Source organism: Neovison vison, chromosome 1 (genome assembly GCF_020171115.1).
Source record: "Neovison vison isolate M4711 chromosome 1, ASM_NN_V1, whole genome shotgun sequence".
Classification (NCBI taxonomy): domain Eukaryota; kingdom Metazoa; phylum Chordata; class Mammalia; order Carnivora; family Mustelidae; genus Neogale; species Neogale vison.
Genome location: NC_058091.1, coordinates 149,672,474 through 149,694,048, shown reverse-complemented (window position 1 = coordinate 149,694,048; position 21,575 = coordinate 149,672,474). Strand labels below are relative to the sequence as shown.

The window sequence follows — 21,575 nt, the reverse complement described above, 5'->3', positions numbered from 1 at the left end:
CTACAAAAGTTGGGTATTCATCCTTTCTGATGGAGGCATAATACTCCATAGTGTATATGGACCACATCTTCATTATCCATTCGTCCATTGAAGGGCATCTGGGTTCTTTCCACAGTTTGGCGACTACGGCCATTGCTGCTATAAACATTGGGGTACAGATGGCCCTTCTTTTCACTACGTCTGTATCTTTGGGGTAAATACCCACTAGTGCAATTGCAGAGTCATAGGGAAGCTCTATTTTTAACTTCTTAAGGAATCTCCACACTGTTCTCCAAAGTGGCTGAACCAACTTGCATTCCCACCAACAGTGTAAGAGGGTTCCCCTTTCTCCACATCCTCTCCTACACATGTTGTTTCCTGTCTTGCTAATTTTGGCCATTCTAACAGGTGTAAGGTGGTATCTCAATGTGGTTTTAATTTGAATCTCCCTGATGGCTAGTGATCATGAACATTTTTTCATGTGTCTGATAGTCATTTGTATGTCTTCATTGGAGAAGTGTCTGTTCATGTCTTCTGCCCATTTTTTGACATGATTATCTGTTTTGTGTGTGTTGAGTTTGAGAGGTTCTTTATAGATCCTGGATATCAGCCTTTTGTCTGTACTGTCATTTGCAAATATCTTCTCCCATTCCATGGGTTGCCTCTTTGTTTTGTGACTGTTTCCTTTGCTGTGCAGAAAAACTGTCCTTTTTCTGAAGCCATGTTGAATTGACTTATTCCATGTTATTTCCAGAATACAGAAAAAGAGCCTGTATGTTAAGGAGGCATTTAGAAGCTCAACATGAGGAGTAGGGATGAGGCACAAATTAAAAGTACAGAGCTACAAAGCTCAGGAAACAGGAGTTGTGTGAACGTTCTGTGTAAGACCTCCTTCATAGGACAGAAGGCTGGATTGTGCTTTCTGAGTCTATTTCCACCCTAAAGTTCTATGACCTTTTAATTTCCAGCACTATCCCAACCTTATATGGTTAAAGAATGTCCATTGCATTTTGTAATTTGGGCATTTTGGGAGCTAAGTCCTCTGTACTTTCCTGTCTCTGGGTTTATCAGTTCAGTACATACATCACATTTGTGAGCACTTTTGTGTACATGAGTGTCTGTGCATAACAATGAATTCTGGAACACTGAAAAGAAATTTTAAAATAAATATTTTTTTTAAAGTTATGCAAACATAAAATTTTAACCATTCCAAGTTTAGTTCTAGACCATTATGGTAAAATCACCAATGTGAAAAATAAAGAGAGTGAGAAATGAAAAGAATAATAATTTGTGGGTAGGTGATTTCAATTTTATTTTTTGAGGATTAAATTTGAACCAAGCTAAGTTCCTATTATTTTCACAAATGCTAAACCTCACCAACTCCCTTGATGAATATTATTATCTTCAGTGAACATAGAGAGAACCTGGTGTACATGAGGGTTACAAAACTGCTCAAGGACACATTACGAGTAGTGAAGCTGGGATTTGACACCAAGATCTGAGTCCATAATCTGTGCAATGAAGCACTATGCTTAACTTAACTGACCTCTTACCACATAAATACTTCACACTCATTACTTAAATTAAATTTCCATTTTGAATTGAGAAAAATTACATCCCAATCTCATGCTACTTGGTAGTAATAGTTGCTTCTTCATGATTATAACATTTCCATGTTATAGCAGAACTGCTTATAGCAGAACTGCTTATAGCAATGATATACCATAGGTAAATTATTTTACTAGACTGCAGCAAATAAATTTATTATTCCTTGACCCCACTCTATGAATATAAAGCACCTTAGATCTGAAGTTTATGGTCAGAAATTATATCAACAAAAAATTTATAAACAACAAAAAACTAAAAGATATTTACACACTAAGTCAGTCATTAACCTATCCACCTACATAATGATATACTAAAGTATTCACATTAGTGAAATATATATTTTTATCACCTTTCTGTATTCTTTTAGAATTGAAATGGGGTTTTACCTACAGAGCTCCAAAGCAACCAGAGGACTGACTCAGATACGTGGTAAATTCCATGCAGAAAAACAACTCACTGACTTTAATGAGCTGCTTCTTTTCCAGTTAACTCCATTGCTACTTTTACTGAATGGCCAGGTGAGTAACAGCTAACACAGGTTACTGTGTGTATGTGGTAACCAGAGGCTTCTGAAATTAGTTTAAATTCTGAAACAAATCAGTAAGGCTATTTAAATGCTGTGTTCACAGTCATGAATAGTATTCCGAGAAACACAGGGCCTCTGTACATGGCAATGAGAGTTAATAAGAAAGGTGAGTATTCCTGGCACCAAAACACATGCACAAAATGGGGCAATATGGTGGGGAACACCAAAACTGATACAGGGAACATCAGTGTCTACAATGTCGAATAGCAGGGAAAATATGAGGAGGAGGTTGGGGGTGATGTGATGATAATCTGGAATGCACAAATTTGGAAATGAATTTAGAAAGTCGTGCTGCTACCAAATAGTGAAGCTGATCCCAAGAATACGGCTCATTTAACTTTTTACCTCCACCCCTTTGATAAGGGAAACATTCGTCATGATCAAGTGATACTTAGGTCACACGGTCAAGAAAGAAAAACTCCTCAAAATATACCCCACTCTTTTTTTAATACTTTATTTATTTATTTGACAGAGAGAGATCACAAGTAGATGGAGAGGCAGGCAGAGAGTGTGGGGGGGAGCAGGCTCCCCACCGAGCAGAGAACCCGATGCGGGACTCGATCCCAAGACCCTGAGATCACGACCTGAGCTGAAGGCAGCGGCTCAACCCACTGAGCCACCCAGGTGCCCCAAAATATACCCCACTCTTAAATTATATCACTAACACATGGATTTGTTACCTAACCAAAACACAACCATAGGTGTCATAGTATCATTAAACCCTCTCAATACTTTACAATTCAGTGTGATTGGATTTGCCATATTATTTTTAAAACCACTCTGGTTATGAGTAAACACAGAGAGGCTTTGGGCAAGGAAGACAAGAAGAGTGTTAACAGAGGTGGTCCAAATGGGAGAGAGCACACAAACAACTGAACTGGGGATACTCATGGTAAGCTACATGGCAAGCTATTTCTGCCTAGGGATGATGCTAGTTTGATTACCACAATCTTGTCTCCTAGACTTTCCTAAGGAGCCATGGACACAAACAATGGAAGTTCCACAACAGATTTCATCCTGCTGGGCTTTTCTGATCGGCCCCAACTTGAACCCATCATCTCTGGGGTGGTCTTCATCTTCTATATTGTGACTCTGGTAGGAAACACAACCATCATTCTGGTATCTTACCTAGACACCCAGCTCCATACGCCCATGTATTTCTTCTTATCCAATTTGTCTTTTTTGGATCTCTGCTATGCAACAAGCATTGTCCCCCAGATGCTGGTAAATCTATGGGGTCCGACAAAGTCTATTACATATGGAGGGTGTGTGCTCCAATTCTTCTTTGCCCTTGACCTGGGAGCCACTGAATGTCTTCTCTTGGCTGTGATGGCCTATGACCGCTATGCTGCTGTCTGTCAACCTCTTCACTACACGGTCATAATGCACCCTCAGCTTTGCCAGAAGATGGTGCTCACTGCGTGGTTAGGTGGTCTTGGAAGTGCGTTAATTCTTTGCTCCCTGACTTTGAAATTACCAAGATGTGGGCACCAGGTGGTGGATAATTTTTTCTGTGAGATGCCAGCATTGATCAAGATGGCTTGTGTACGCTCAAAAGTAATGGAGATCATTGTCTTTGCTCTCGGGGTGATATTTCTTCTAGTACCTCTATCACTAATTCTCATCTCATATGCAGTAATCACTCAAGCAGTCGTGAGGATCAAGTCAGCAGCAAGGTGGAGTAAGGTCCTTAATACATGTGGTTCCCACCTCACAGTAGTAACTCTGTTTTATGGAACACTCATTTACATGTACATGAAGCCACAGAATAGCACCTCCCAAGATGAGGGGAAGTTCCTTACTCTCTTTTACACAATCATCACACCCACTCTTAACCCTCTGATCTATACTTTAAGAAACAAAGATGTAAAGAGCGCAGTAAAGAGAATACTGTCTGTGGAGAAATGGTCAGCCAAGTCATGAGTTAGTTGGAAGAAAGCTAAGGAAATAATATTGACCTTTACCAACAGATGTATTGATTCATTTATGCAAAGAGCATTTATTGGGTGTTTATTGGGTACCAAGAATTGTACTGGGTACTGGCTTTCTAAATCAGTAGAAGCAGACAGAAACTATAAGGAGAGAGATGGTCAATTCATACACTTCAAGACTAATCAGGGCTACTGATAAGTAAACATAACTATGAGATGTGATTAAGTACAGTAACAAATATTAAGAAAATATTTCACAGGGAAATTTATTTTAATTTAAGATTCACAGGACACTGATTACTTCTTCAAAGACTTAACACTTTTATGGAAAATAACACACCCTTGAGGCACCTGATACACCAGCAGGGCCCTTGTGCTGGAGATCAGATAACCACTGATACCCACTCTATCTTACGCTTCTAGTTTTAACTAGGCACAAGGCCACCATATCACATTTCTGCCTACCACATTTCTGAACCTGGCTTCCCCCAATACAATGCCAGAGATTCAATGTGTGTAACTCCTGAGTTATCTTCTCAAACACGAAACCATTTATTCTCACTCTTCCCCCACCCCTTCCTCTTGGCTGGAATGTGAATGTGAAGAGTATCTAGCTGTACCAAACCCTAAGAGGGAATGAAATAATAAGATGGAAAGAGAACCACCCACCAATAGAGGAATGCCTCCAGAATAATATGGGGGGGGGGAGCTTCTATATTGTTTAATATTAATTAAGCCACTCTGCTTTGGGATCTATTAGAGTAGCTTAACTTTAACCCTCCATGGCCTGATAAGGAGTTTGGTATTTCCTATAAGGTACTATGATCCTTGGGCCAGCAGCAACACCACACTTGGTCCCGTATCAAAAATGCATACTCTTCCCAATGTCCATAACCCTACCCCCCTTCTCCCATGAGAGACTATGGACTCTGAAAAACAATCTGAGGGGTTTGAAGTGGCGGAGGGGTGGGAGGTTGGGGTACCAGGTGGTGGGTATTATAGAGGGCACAGCTTGCATGGAGCACTGGGTGTGGTGAAAAAATAATGAATACTGTTTTTCTGAAAATAAATAAATTGGAAAAAAAAATGCATACTCTTGGGCCCACCTCAGACCTACTGACCAGCTATCCAAGGATGGATCCAGCAACTGATTTTTTTGAAGATTTTATCTATGTATTTATTTCATAGAGGGACAGCAAGAACGGGAACACAAGCAGGGGGAGTGGGAGAGGGAGAAGCAGGTTTCCCACTGGGCAGGGAGCCCCATGTGGGGCTCCATCCCAGGACCCTGGGATCATGACCTGATGTTTAATGACTGAGTCACACAGATGTGTCCCCACCCACCCACCTACCCCGCCCCCAGCAGCAACTGATATTTTTAACAAACACTACAGGTGATCAGGATAAAGTCTGAGAACTACTATAATACAGAATAAGGAGATGTTGGGTTCTAAACAGAATATTAACATATTTTTATGGATTTTAATTGATTTCCTCCCCAACACCTGTGAAAGGGGGTGGGTAATGGTTTTTCTAGGCTCTTAGATAAGAGTAATAAAGGAAATGAGGCATTTCCTCTAAATGAAATCACTATAAAAGGGTGTTCTTTATTTAATACTATCCTCTTGCTATCTTGTTTAATAATATTCTTTGTTTTGTTGAATTATGGCGGCAGTAATGGTAATTTTCTGGAAAGGGACTTGATTTAACGGAATAAAAATTTAGCAATCTCAATTTAGTTTCCCCATTTTTTTTTTACTTGTTTTTAGTGGTAAATACATTCTAACTCTAAGAATCTCTATGCTGAAGAGAAAACTATTCCCCTTCTCTACAAATCAACCATTTCAGAATTGGAAATTCTGTCTGCATGTGAGAGTCCTCACATTGTCGGTGCCCTTTCTTTGTGATTACAAGGCCAGATAAGCCACAATCTACCTGGAGTGTGTGGATGGGGTTCTGAGGTGTATAGGGGTTAATGTTCTTTTCTCTTCTATCCTCAGTCTTTGTGGTTCCCACATTCCACAGGGAAAACACATTATAACTTACTTTAAACATTTGATTCCTCATTGAACACTACATTAAAAACTAACGATATACTGTATGGTGGCCAACTGAACGTAATAAAAATGAAATAAAATAAAAATTTTAGGCTGCAAAAAAATTGAAAATTTTAAAATTTTAAAAATAAACATTCAATTCCTTTCTGCAGGTAACTTTAAAATAGCCGGGTGTGTAAACCTTAAGAATAATAAGAAATCTGAGGTGGGGGACAAGATGGCGGGGGCGTAGGAGGAGGCGCCTTTTCAGCCGGTACCCCAAAGTGAGCTGATTACCTACCAAAGAACTCCGATCACCCATGAAATCAGCCTGAGATCAGAATTATACACGTCTGGATCTCTACAGGGGCAGAAGACGCCAGTGGCAGGTAAAGCGGAATGGGAATGGCGGACTGATATCGGAAGATAAACAAAAGGGGGAGGGAGCCACCAGAGGCGACCGGTTCGAAACTAATACCCCGATACGAGCGAGAGTGCCCTGCGTCTGGGGACCAGCATTAACTTGGAGACTGGTTGAAAGCACTCCAAAAGAGCAAAGGGTCGCGGGGGGAAATTGTGGGAATCGGGGCGGCTAGGGACAGGGGCTTAAGTCCCCGGTCCCAGACGGCCTCCCCGGCGCAGAGGCAGAGAGAGTGCGGCGGAGAAACCGGCTCCTGGTCCCTAAGCCGCCAGCGCGCCCCAGAGCGCGTGGGTTCCGGCTCCTGTGAGGGGATGGGAGCCGCGCCGGTCTGCGGAACGCGCGCTAGCCCTACCACAAAGCTTGAGATGCGCGCGCACGTCGCTCCAGCTCCCCTGAGTTACAGAGGCCCTGCCGGCGCTCTCTGACCCGCGCCATTGTTTCAAAGCCTAAGCTGCGCTTGCAAAACTCTTCCCCTGACAGAGGTGCGCAAAAGCCCAGCCTGGGGCTTACGGGCCAGCGCCCCGTTCTCAGTGCCCCAGACGCGCGCCCGACCCACAGCCGCCTCTGAAAAGAGGTGCGCACCGGGCGCTCCCAGCCCAGGCCGGCGGCAAAATCTCAGTGTGCAATCGCTGCTCGGAACCTCTCTGGCGGTCGGGAGCTCCCAGACAGCCGCCACTGCCTTGGCTTTGGGGATGAGCAAAAGATCCTGCGCCCCCAGGGTCTGCAACTTGGAACCTGCACTGCCAGCGTCCAAGGGGGAATTTATTCAGCTTCTGCACCCAGACTGAGGCTTCTCTCTGAGACGGAGATCAGGGTGCGGTTTGATTTCTTCTAATACTACAAAAACCATCAAAGGCGGTCAAGGTGAGAGAAAAAAAGTGAACAAGCAAAAAAACCGCCAGAGAACAAAAGCCTGAAAAAAACCAGTTTCCCCAGAGCCCACCCCCTTGAGGGGGGCGGGGGACTCAACTCAGGAAACATCATTGACTGACAACCCACGTGGCAGGCCCCTCCCCCAGAAAACAAACCAAGAAAGAAAAAAAAAAAAAAAGGACTGCAAGAGAACAACCACTACTTCATAGGAAAACTTGTATTGTTCACTCATTTCCACTATTCCGGTTCATATATTTTTTTTTACACATAGGTAATTTTTTACCTATTTACCATCACAGCGAGCTGTACAGTACATCAAATTCCATAATACCTTTCTAACCTGAACTTTTTGATACATACACCTATGTTTTTCTTTTGCATTTTTATTTTTTGAATTCCTTTTTTAAAATTTTAGTTTAGTTTAGTCTAGTTTATTCCTTTTTATTCTTATCCTCTAATATTCATATAGAGTTAAACTTCAAAGTAATCCCCTTTCCCCAATCAATACTACCCCTATAGGTAAACCAATTTTTAATCCCCTTTATCTTAGGAAAGTTGAGTCCTTTAACAAAGATATCAAGATACATCCAGGAAGAATCAAAACAACCTTCCTCGCACACACTGAGAATTTATAAGAACTCTCCCATCTTCTTCCACCAGTGTTTCTGTGTTTTTGTGTTTGTCCTGATAGCATATAAATTTTACACTTGTGGTTCTTTTTGACGAGGTTCTTTCTTTATTTGCATATATATTTTTTTTTCTTTCTCTTGCCATATAATTGTATCAGTCTTTTTATCTCTTTTTGTTTGTCTACTTCATAAATCTTACCTTGGGGCCCATCTGGGCTGAACCTTCTTTTTCATCTTCCCTTTCTTTCCTGTCTCTCTCCCTCTCTCTCTCTTTTCTTTTTCTTTTTCTTCTTCTTCTTTTCTTTTTTTTTTTCTTTTTCTTTTTCTTTTCTTTTGTCTCTCGTTTGGGTGGGGAATCCTGATTGCTCAGAAGTGTTCCAGGGTGCACCTTGACTGCACCAGAGTTGATACATCCAGCTACATCTGTTCAGTCTTCTCCCACCAAAATGACTAGGAGGAGGAATGCCCAACAGAAGAAAAATACAGAGGATGGACCTTCTGCAACAGAGCTAATGGCTATCAACATAGACAATATGTCGGAAAGAGAATTCAGGCTAACAATTATCCAGGCAATGGCTAGGTTGGAGAAAGCCATGGATGACCAAACAGAATTGATGAGGGCCGAACTGAAAGCGACCAGACAGGATGTTCACAATGTTAGGGCGGAGCTTAAAGCTACCAGGGAGGAGGTCCACAATGCTCTCAATGAGTTCCAATCTAATCTAAACTCTCTCAAAGCTAGGGTAACTGAGACAGAAGATAGAATTAGTGATCTGGAAGACAAACAGATAAGGAGAAAGGATCATGAGGAAGCCTGGAACAAACATCTTAGAACCCACGAAAACAGAATCAGGGAAATAAATGATGCCAAGAAGCGTTCCAACGTCAGAATTATTGGAATCCCTGAAGGGGAGGAGAAAGAATGAAGTTTAGAAGATATAGTGGAACAAGTCCTTCATGAAAATTTTCCGAATCTCACGAATGAAACCAGCGTTCATGTACTAGAGGCTGAACGGTCTCCACCCAAGACTATACACTCCAAAAAAACATCACGACACCTGATAGTCAAATTGAGGAATTATAATTGTAGGTATAATCTCTTGAAAGCCGCCAGGGCAAAGAGGCTCCTTACTTACAGAAGGAAGCCCATCTGAATAACGTCAGACCTGTCCACAGAGACCTGGCAAGCCAGAAGAGGCTGGCAAGATATATTCAGGGCACTAAATGAGAAGAACATGCAGCCAAGAATACTTTATCCAGCAAGACTGACATTCAAAATGGATGGAGAGATAAAGAGTTTCCAAGACCGGCAAGGCTTCAAAGACTATGCAACCACCAAGCCGACACTGCAGGAAATATTAAGGGGGGGTTATATAAAAGAGGAAAAATCCCAAGAATAGCATTGAACAGAAATATAGAGACAGTCTACAGAAAGAAAGACTTCAAAGGTAACTCAATGTCAATAAAAACCTATCTATCAATAATCACTCTCAATGTGAATGGCCTAAATGCACCCATAAAATGGCACAGGGTTGCAGATTGAATAAAACGACAGGACCCATCCATATGTTGTCTACAAGAGACCCATTTTGAACCTAAAGATACACCCAGACTGAAAGTGAAGGGTTGGAGAAGCATCTTTCATGCCAATGGGCCTCAAAAGAAGGTTAGGGTAGCGATTCTCATATCAGATAAATTGGACTTCAAACTAAAGACTGTAGTCAGAGATACAGAAGGACACTACATAATCCTTAAAGGGACTATCCACCAAGATGATCTAACAATTGTAAATATCTATGCTCCCAAAATGGGAGCAGCCAATTACTTAAGAAAACTGTTAATCAAGATAAAGAGTCAAAAAAACAAAGAGGCAACCCACGGAATGGGAGAAGATATTTGCAAATGACAGTACAGACAAAAGGTTGATATCCAGGATCTATAATGAACTCCTCAAACTCAACCCACACAAAACAGACAAACACATCAAAAAATGGGCAGAAGATATGAACAGACACTTCTCCAATCAAGACATACAAATGGCTATCAGACACATGAAAAAATGCTCATCATCATTAGCCCTCAGGGAGATTCAAATTAAAACCACATTGAGATACCACCTTACACCAGTTAGAAGGGGGAGGGGCCATCAGAAGCTACCCATTGGAAAGTAAAATAAATCCCCAGTGCAAAAACGTCCTGCACATGGGGACAAACGGTGGGACCCAGGCAGCCGCTCATGTGGACCTATGCCTACAGACATGGGGGGTGCTGTTGCTGCAGCCGCCACCCATAGCCACTCATACCAGGATTGCTTGTGGTTTTGAGGCACAGGGGCAGAGACAAGCTGGGGCCTGGGTCAACCACTGAGAGATCACTGGGGGCAGGCGCCACCTGTGGGAGGCTGCAGTTTTCAGCGGCACTTACAGAGGAGGAGACTGTGTATTCTGGAGGGTTCAGAGAGGAATAGACTGTGGCTCCTCTCCTCTGGGGCAGAGGTCTGGATGCAGATATTTTCCTTTGTTCTGACCCTCTGAAAAGGTGCAAAAAAAAAAAACTGCCAGAGGACCAAAGCCCAAAAAAACGGTTTGCACAGAGCCCAGCCCCTGGACTGGGGGCAGGGAACTCCACCCAAGCAGGACCAGCTGAAAAACAAGGCAGCAGGTCCCTCCTGCAGAAGACAACAACCACAGGGTCCCCATAAAACTGTAAAACCCCAACACCAGAGGAAAACAGTATATTAAGCTCCCGGTTTGCCTCACAGACTGTATATTTCTTAGATACAACTTTTTTTTCATTTTTTTTCAGTGTTACAAGATTCATTGTTTATGCACCAAACCCAGTGCTCCATGCAATTCTTTCTCATGTTTTTTTCTCCTTTTTACCTACTTACCATTTCAACTGATGTTTAATATAACATATTCCATAGTAACTTTTTATTTTTTTCATAGTAACTTTTTAACTCCTACTGTTGCACACATATTTTTCTTTTTCTTTTTCTACATGTATAGATATAAGCTTCAATGTAGTCCTTTTTTCCCTATTCAATACTACCTCTCCATATATATACCAGTTTAATTTCCCTGTAACTCTGGGAAGTAGTGTTCTCTAACAAAGAGAACAAAATACATTCAGGAAGAACTGAAACACCCTATCTCGCCCACATTAGGAGATTATAGCCTCCCCTCCCCCGACCCCTCTTTTTTCTTTTAATTTAACTTGATAAGTGTGGGAAGCCATGCAGAAGCTTGAGATATGAGCCAAACCAGGCCCTGACTTGCGCCTCCCTGACATTAAGGGGTTAAGCAACCTCAGCAATGGAAAGGTTGAGTAGTGCTGAGAAAGGGTCTGTGCTGTGAGTCCCATGATCGCCTACGTGACTACCCATGGGGTTTATCAGGAACAGGATAATGCAGGCCTAAGTCCTAAATCCATGACTGGACCTTGCTATTCTTGCATGGGCCATAAAATGCACCTGGCACCCTTCTTCAGTCCCTTCATCAATAGGGATCTTATCTATAAGTAAGCAACATGCTGCGGCAGGATGCCTGCCTGTTTAACCTAAGGGAACTGGTAAACAAGAGCCTGGAGAAACTATTTTTGGTATGTGGTGGGCGGTTAGTCTCCCCTACGTGTTTCTGCTTTCTATATATTCGTGCTCACTTTGTAATAAAGTTGGCACTGTTTGGACATCATCCACTGTGTCCCCCTGTCCCCAGCTCCTTATGTCTCGTCTTCATCTCACCGTCCTCTTACCCTCTCAACCCTGGCCATGTTGTCGCACCGGCCATGACAGATAAGTATTATTCTTGGAGAGGATGTGGAGAAAGGGGAACCCTCTTTCACTGCTGGTGGGAAAGCAAGTTGGTGCAGCCACTTTGGAAAACAGTGTGGAGATTCCTCAAGAAATTAAAAATAGAGCTTCCCTCTGACCCTGCAATTGCACTCCTGGGTATTTACCCCAAAGATACAGATGTCGTGAAAAGAAGGGCCATCTGTACCCCAATGTTCATAGCATCAATGGCCATGGTCACCAAACTGTGGAAAGAACCAAGATGCCCTTCAACGGACGAATGGATAAGGAAGATGTGGTCCATATACACTATGGAGTATTATGCCTCCATCAGAAAGGATGAATAAATACCCAACTTTTGTAGCAACATGGACGGGACTGGAAGAGATTCTGCTGAGTGAAATAAGTCAAGCAGAGACAGTCAATTATCATATGGTTTCACTTATGTGTGGAGCATAACAAATAGCATGGAGGACAAGGGGAGATGGAAGAGAAGGGAGTTGAGGGAAACTGGAAGAGGAGGTGACCCATGAGAGACTATGGACTCCAAAAAACAACCTGAGGGTCTTGAAGTGGCCGGGGGTGGGAGGTTGGGGGAAACAGGTGGTGGGTATTAGGGAGGGCACGGATTGCATGGAGCACTGGGTGTGGTGCAACAACAATGAATACTGTTACACTGAAAAGAAATAAAAAAAAATTTTTTTTAAAAGTATTATTCTTGGGTTTCATTTTGGCTGGGTTTTCTTGGTGGTGGCTTCTAATCACTCTGAATTTTCCCAGGGTGCACTTTGTCTGGATCGTGGTTGATATTTTTGACTCTGTATATTCCCTTAACCACCCCTCAACAGAAGGACTAGGAGGAAGAACTCCCAACAAAGAAAAGAACCAGAGACAATGGCCTCCCCACAGACTTAATGGACATGGATATAAGCAAGACAGCAGAAACAACAGGGTAACAGTTAAGGAGACAATAGCTAGGATGGAGAAAACCATTAATGGCAACATAGATTCTCTAAGGACACAAATGAGAGATGATCAGGCTGAACTTAAAAATGCTATAATGAGATGCAGCTAGGGTAGAAGCTAGGGTAACAGCTAGGGTAGAAGAACAAATTAGTGATCTAAAAGACAAACTTACAGAAAGGAAAGAACAGGAGGAGGCCTGGAAAAACCAGCTTAAAATCTGTGAAAACAGAATTAGAGAAATAAACAGCACCATGAAACATTCCAATGTCAAAATTATTGGGATCCCTGATGGGGTGGGGAAAGAAGTCTAGAAAATATATTTGAGCAAACTGTAGCTGCAAACTTCCCCAATCTGGGGAATGAAACAAGCATTCATGTTCTACAGACAGAGAGGACTCCTCACAAGAAGATCAAAAAGAAATACCAATGCCCCAGCATGTAATAGTTAAACTCACAAATCTTAGAACAAGGAAGCCATCCTTTTTTTTTTAATTTTTCCAATTTATTTATTTTCAGAAAAACAATATTCATTATTTTTTCACCACACCCAGTGCTCCATGTAAGCCGTGCCCTCTATAATACCCACCACCTGGTACCCCAACCTCCCACCCCCCCACCACTTCAAACCCCTCAGATTGTTTTTCAGAGTCCATAGTCTCTCATGGTTCACCTCCACTTCCAATTTACCATCCTTTTTTTTTAAAGATTTTATTTATTTATTTGACAGACAGAGATCACAAGTAGGCAACGAGGCAGGTAGAGAGAGAGAGAGGGAAGCAGGCTCCCTGCTGAGCAGAGAGCCCGATGCAGGACTTGATCCCAGGACCTTCAGATCATGATCTGAGCTGAAGGCAGCGGCTTAACCCACTGAGCCCCCAGGCACCCACAAGGAAGCCATCTTAAGAACAGATAGAGGGAAGAGAATTCTTCCGTAGAGAAGGAAGAACATCAGAATAATGTCAGACCTGCCCACAGAGACCTGGCAAGCCAGAAAGGTCAGACAAGACATATTCAGGGTACTAAATGAGAATAACATGCAGCCAAGAATACTTTATCTGGCAAGGCTGCCATTCAGCATGGATGAGAGATAAAGAGCTTCCAGGACGGGCAGAAACCAAAAGAATATGTGACCACTAAGCCAGCCCCTTAAGAACTATTAAGGGGAGGGGGGCTTCTATAAAAGGAGGAAAACCCCAAGAGTGATATGAAATGGAAATTCACAGAGATAATCTATAGAAAAAAAGACTTCTCAAGCAACATGATGACAATAAAATCATATTTTTCAATAATCACTCTCGATGTGAATGGCTAAATGCTCCTGTAAAACAGCACAGGGTTGCAGATTAGATTAAAAGACAGCACCCATCCATATGCTGTCTATGAGAGACTTATTTTGAACCTACAGATACATCTGGACTGAAAGTGAATGGATGGAGAACCCTCTTTCATGCCAACAGATCTCAAAAGAAAGTTGGGGTAGCAATTCTCGTCAGACAAAGTAGATTTTAAGCTAAAGATACAGAAGGACACTGTATCATTATTAAAGGGTCTATCCAACAAGAAGATCTAAAAATTGGAAATATCTGTAAATACCCCACAACATAGGACCAGCCAACTACATAAGACAACTGCTAACCAAAATAAAGATGTTGATATTGGTAATAATACATTAATGTAGGAGACCTAAACACTCCACTCTCAGCAATGGACAGATCATCTAAGCAGAAAAACAACAAAGAAACAAGAGCTTTGAATGACACACTGGACCAGATGGATCTCATAGATATAACAATAACACCCTGAACGACATAATACTTATTCTTCTCAAGCACACATGTAACTTTCTCCAGAACAGACCACATACTGGGTCACAAATCAGGACTCAAACAATACCAAAAGATTAAAAATATTCCCTGCATATTCTCAAACCACAGTGCTTTGAAACTGGAACTCAATCACAATAAGAAGTTTGGAAGGAATTCAAACACTTGGAAGCTAAAGACCATCCTGCTCAAGAATGTTTGGATCAACCAGGAAATCAAAGAAGAAGTTAAACAATTCATGGAAACCAATGAGAACAAAAACACATCGGTCTGAAACCTATGGGATACTGCAAAAGCTGTCCAAAGGGGGAAATACACTGCTATCCAAGCCTCACTCAAAAAAATTGAAAAAATCCCGAATACACAAAGTATTTTTACACCTTAAAAAACTGGAGAAAGAACAACAAATAAAGCCTAAGCCACATATTAGAAGAGAAAAAATTAAGATTAGAGCAAACATCAATGAATTAGAAACCAGAAATACAGGAGAGCAGATTAACAAAAACTAGAAGCTGGTTCTTTAAAAGAATTAATAAGATCAATAAGCCACTGGCCAGACTTCTCCAAAAGAAAAGAGAAAGGACCTAAATTAATAAAATTATGAGTGAAAGGGTACAGATGATGATTAACACCAAGGAAATAACGATTATTAGAAGTTATTATCAATTACTGTATGGCAATAAATTCAACAACCTGGAAGAAATAGATGCCTTCCTGCTGAAACAGGAAGAAACTGACAAACTGAATAGACCAATAACTGGTAACAAGATTGAAGCAGTGATCAAAAACCTCCCAAAAAACAAGAGTCCAGGACCTGATGGATTCTCTGGGGAATTCTACAAAACATGCATAGAAGAAATAATACTTATTCTCCTCAAGATGTTTCAAAAAATAGAAACAGAAGGAAAACTTCCAAACTCATTCTATGAGGCCAGCATTACCTTGACCCCAAAACCAGGCAAAGACCCCACCAAAAAAGGAGAAATTTCAGACCAATATCCCTGATGAATATGGATGCCAAAAATTCTCAACAAGATCCTAGTTAATAGGATCAAACAGTACATGAAAAGGATTATCCATCATGACCAGGTGGGATTTATTCCTGGGATGCAAGGGTAATTCAACAATTGCAAATCAATCGATGTGATAGAACACATTAATAAGAGGAGGCAGAAGAATCATATGGTCCTTTCAATTGATGCAGAAAATGCATTTGACAAAATACAGCATCCTTTCCTGATTAAAACTCTCCAGAGTGTAGGGATAGAGGGAACATTCCTCAATTTCATTAAGACCATCTAGGAAAAGCCCACAGTGAGTATCATTCTCAATGGGGAAAAGCTGAGAGTCTTTCCCTTAAGATCACGAATACAACACGGATGCCCACCATTGTCACTATTGTTCAACATAGTACTAGAATTCCTATCATCAGGAATCAGAAAACAAAAAGAAATTAAAGGTATCAAATTGGCAAAGAAGTCAAACTCTCTCTCTTTACAGATGATATGATACTTTATGTAGAAAACCCAAAGACTCCATTCCCCAATTACTAGAACTCATACAGAAATTCAGTAATGTGGCAGGATACAAAATCAATGCACAGAAATCAGTTGCTTTCTTATACACTAACAATGAAAGCATAGAAAGGGAAGTTAGAGAATCTATTCCATTTACTGTAGCACTGGGAACCATAAGATACCTTGGAATAAAGCTGACCAAGGAGGTAAAGTATCTGTACTCAAGGAACTACAGAACTCTCATGAAAGAACTCATACAGAAATTCACTAATGTGGCAGGATACAAAATCAATGCACAGAAATCAGTTGCTTTTTCTATACATTAACAATGTAACTGTAGAAAGAGAAATTAGGGGGTGCCTGGGTGACTCAGATGATTAAACATCTGCTTTGGACTCAGGTCATGATCCCGGGGTCCTGGGAATGAGTCCCACATAGGGCTCCCTTCTCAGTAGAAAGCCTGCTTCCCCCTCTGTCTCTCTCTCTCTGCCTTTCATTGATAATTAAATGAAATCTTTGAGAGAGAGAGGAAGAGAGAGAGAGAGAAATTGGGGAATTGATTCCATTTACAATGGCACCAAAACCATAAGATACCTTGGAATAAACCTATCCAAAAAGGTAAAGGATCTAGAACCTACAGAACACTTATGAAAGAAACTGAAGAAGACACAAAAACCTGGGAAAACATTCCATTCTCATGGATCAGAAGAATAAACTTTGTTAAAATGTCCATGCTGCCCAGAGCAATCTACACTTTCAATGCCATCCTGATCAAAATACCAACGGCAGTTTTCAAAGTGCTGGAACAATCCTAACTTGTATGGAACCAGAAAAGACCCTGAATCACCAAGGAAGTGTTAATAAGAAAAACAAAGCTTGGGGGCATCTGGTTGCCTGATTTTAAGCTTTACTACAAAGCTGTGAACACCAAGACAATCTGGTACTGGCACAAAAGCAGACACATAGATAATGGAAGAGAATAGAGAGCCCAGATATGGACCCACAACTCTACAGTCTGACAAAACAGGAAAAAATATCCAATGGAAAAAGGACAGCCTCTTCAATAAATGGTACTGGGAAAATTGGACAGCTATATACAGAAGAATGAAATTCAACCATTCTCTTACACCATACACAAGGATAAACACAAAATGGATGAAGGACCTCAATGTGAGAAGGAATCCATCAGAATCATAGAGGAGAACACAGGCAATAACCTCTTTGATATCGACCACAGCAACTTCTTTCATGACACATCTCCAAAGGGAAGGGAAACAAAAGCAAAAGTGAACTTTCAGGACATCATCAAGATAAAAATCTTCTGCACAGCAAAGGAAACAGTCAACAAAACTAAGAGACAACTCACAGAATGAGTGAAGGTATTTGCAAATGACATACTTCTCAAACTCAACACCCAAAAAACAAATAACCCAGTTAAAAAATGGGAAAAGACATGAACAGACACTTCTCCAAAGAAGACATTCAAATGGCTGACACATGAAAAAATGTTCCACATCACTAGCCATCAAGGAAATACAAATCAAAACCACAGTGAGATACTACCTTACACCAGTTAGAATGGCAAAAATTAACAAGACAGGGAACAACAAATATTGCTGAGGATGCGAAGAAAGGGGAATCTTCTTACACTGTTGGTGGGAAACCATGCTGGTACAGCCACTTTGGAAAACAGTCTGGAGGCAGACTGACCCAGCAGTTACACTACTGGGTATTTACCCCAAAGATACAGATTTAGTGAAAAGAAGGGGCACATGCACCCCAATGTTCATAGCAGCAATGTCCACAATAGCTGAACTGTGGAAGGATCCAAGACGTCCTTCAACGAATGAATGGATAAAGATGAGGTTCATATATACAATAGAATACTACTCAGCCATCAGAAATGATGAACACCCGCCATTTCTATCGGCATGGATGGAACTGGAGGATTATGCAAAGTGAAATAAGTCAGGCAGAGAAAGACAATTATCATATGGTTTCACTCCTATGTGGAATATAAGGAATATCACAGCGGACCACAGGGAAAGAGAAGGAAATCTGAATGGGAGGAAATCAGAGAAGGAGTCCACTCATGAGAGACTCTGTCCTCCAGGAATACAACTGAGAGTTACAGAAGAGAAGGTGGGGGGATGGGCTAACTGGGTGATGGGTACTAAGGAGGACACATACGGTGATGACCACTGGGTGCTATACACAACTAATGAATTGCTTAAAACTACATTAAAATCTAATGATCTGCTATATATTGGCTAATGAACATAATAAAAAATAAATTTTAAAAATAGCAACCGTATTCTTTCCTGCAAAAATAACACCTACACAATCACCTATATTTCTACAACTTGACTGAGGTCTTACCCACTGGGGAAAAACACACACACACACACACACACACACACACACACACTTCAATTAAATCTGTTAAATTTATAGATATGGTTTAAATCATATTTTTAATCTTCAACAATAAATTTCATATATAATAAGAGTCATCTCTAAAATTAATTTTCATGGAGGAAATCTTTAAGGAAAAGAAAGAATAAAAGTTAAGATGAAACCCAAATAAGGGAAGCTTTCCTAAAATGGTTGTTTGGATAACCCTCTGACCACAGTGTAGGATCTGTTAATCACCTCTGTGGGGCACTAGTCCCCAGGGTCTGCACCATGTTAACACACTAGCCTTTACAGTCCTACATAAGCACTTCTTGGAGCACACAAAGACCAGGGGAGGGCTCTCCTGGTTTAACTGGAGAGAGACCCACCCACAAATGGGTCTAGCAGGAGTGCACATGAGAAGACTACACATATCCCATCAAAAATACATTTAACAAGCCAAATTCATCAAATTTTCCACCTGAAAAACAATCTGAGGGGTTTGAAGTGGCGGGGGGGTAGGAGGTTGGGGTACCAGGTGGTGGGTATTATAGAGGGCACAGCTTGCATGGAGCACTGGGTGTGGTGAAAAAATAATGAATACTGTGTTTCTGAAAATAAATAAATTGGAAAAAAAAATTTTCCACCAGTCCCACAAAGAGTTTTTCTCCAGCATCCACGTTAAACAGAGACGTCCCCGAATCTTAGTTCAGCTACTGCATTTCAATGCAAATGTTATCGTGGCTAATCGGTATTAGACAGCGGTGGCTAATCGCTATTTCCTAGACTCACTAACTGGCCAAACAAGAATCCCTCCGATTACCCACGAAATGAAGGCTCACCATCATGGGAACATGGATACCTCTGGACTACACAGGAACACAACAGCTGTGAATTCTTCCCTCTTGAAACGTAAATATGTTCTAATTTTCTCGTTTCCTCTCCACATCATTCTGTACATGAAGTTATGTTTAAATATGTCTGCTTCACTTCTCTTAACATTTCACTGAACAAAGTAACATGTAACTGGATTCCATATTGTGAAAAATGAAAAACTGTTTCAGTGAAAACACTGATGCCGTTTTCTTAACATCTGTTCTTTCTGCTTGTGCTCTGTAGTTTTTATACCATGTCCATGCTTAAATTTAAATCACAATAATAGCTAAAATTTGAGACCAAGGCTTTGAAAAATCCTATATATGAATTCACAACATAAAATTACACAAAGTGTAATTTCAGGCTTCACCCTTCCAATAAGGATACCTGGGTTCTTATGAGACCCAAAGCTCCAGCTGAGCTGGTGATGTATTTCAGCTGCTAACCCTAGCTAAAATATTTTAGAAACCGCATGTGCATCACGGATGCTCACAGCCTTCTTCAGTGGTACCACACACCTACAATACTATGTTGATCTCTCAACTCACTACTGGAAGGCACTCAGTAAACCATGGTGGGTCCAAGGACAGCATCCAGAAAAGCATGGTAATTAAATATCACACAGTCTTAGCAAGAGCTGACAACCATCAAGCACTTAACCGGGGAACATAATGCTAAGTGTATATTTCATAATAGGTTCTAATATTAAAGGAAACTCAAAAGACATATAAAAAATTTTTAAGGAGTCAAACTAAACAATGTTGTCTAGAGATGCACATATGAGTAGTAAAGTTTAAAATACAGGAGATTACTATAAATATCAGGATAGTGGATACTTTGGACGACAGGAAGGGTAATGATCAGACAAGTCATGAACAGAAACTCTTGCAGTGCTTGGTAGGATTCTATTTCTTTTTTTCTTTTTTTAAGATTTTATTTATTTATTTGAGAGAGAGAGATCACAAGTAGGCAGAAAGGCAGGCAGAGAGAGAGAGGAGGAAGTAGGCTCCCCGCAGAGCAGAGACCGATGCGGGACTCAATTCCAGGACCCTGGGACCGTGACCTGAGCTGAAGGCAGAAGCCTTAACCCACCGAGCCACCCAGGCGCCCGGTAGGATTCTACTTCTTAAAAGGAAAGCCACTTTCTCTTCTTTTTTTTTAAGATTTCTTTTTTTAATGTGACTCATAAAGCCTTTTTATTTTTTTTAATTTTTATTTTTTTAATTTCTTTTCAGTGTTCCAGAATTCATTGTTTATGCACCACATCCAGTGCTCCACGTGCCCTCCTTAATACCACCACCAGCTCACCCAACCTCCCACCCCCCACCCCTCCAAAACCCTCAGATTGTTTTTCAGAGTCCACGGTCTCTCATGGTTCATCTCCCTCCAATTTCCCTCAACTCCCTTCTCCTCTCCATCTCTCCATGTCTTCCGTGTTATCTCTTATGCTCCACAAATAAGTGAAACCATATGATAAGATTTTTTAACTTATTTATTTGACAGATGGAGATCACAAGTGGGCAGAGGCAGGCAGAGAGAGAGGGGAAGCAGGCTCCCCGCTGAGCAGAGAGCCCAATGAAGGGCTGGATCCCAGCACCCTAGGATCATGACCTGACCCAAAGGCAGAGGCTTTACCCACTGAGCCACCCAGGTGCCCTTGTAGGATTCTATTTCTTGACATAGGAGACATGTCTTGAAAGGGATGTTGTGGCTGATATCAAAGAGATTACTGCCTACGTTCTCCTCTAGGATTCTGATGGATTCCTGTCTCACGTTGAGGTCTTTTATCCATTTCAAGTTTATCTTTGTGTACGGTGTAAGAGAATGGTTGAATTTCATTTTTCTACATAGAGCTGCCCAGTTTTCCCAGCACCATTTATTGAAGATACTGTTATTTTTCCACTGTATATTTTTTCCTGCTTTGTCAAAGATTATTTGATGATAGAGTTGAGGATCCATATCTGGGCTCTCTACTCTGTTCCACTGGTCTGTGTGTCTGTTTTTGTGCCAGTACCATGCTGTCTTGGTGATCATAGCTTTGTAGTAAAGCTTGAAATCAGGCAATATGAAGTCCCCAGTTTTTTCTTTTTCAACATTTCCTTAGCAATTCGGGGTCTTTCCTGGTTCCACACAAATTTTAGGATTC

General features: G+C 41.2%; 2 protein-coding genes across 2 annotated transcripts in view; one reads left to right on the top strand and one right to left on the bottom strand.

Moving 5' to 3' along the window:
* LOC122914954 (olfactory receptor 2W1-like) overlaps positions 1–21,575 on the bottom strand; it is a 199,501-nt gene that overhangs the window by 101,425 nt on the left and 76,501 nt on the right.
* On the top strand, positions 3,152–4,096 carry LOC122914905 (olfactory receptor 2W1-like). Its single transcript, XM_044261280.1, has one exon. The coding sequence runs from the start codon at positions 3,152–3,154 to the stop codon at positions 4,094–4,096; it is 945 nt and encodes a 314-aa protein (XP_044117215.1).

Coding starts and splice junctions, on each gene's coding strand:
- LOC122914905 (XM_044261280.1), top strand. CDS start 3,152: ATGGACACAAACAATGGAAGTTCCACAACAGATTTCATCCTGCTGGGC.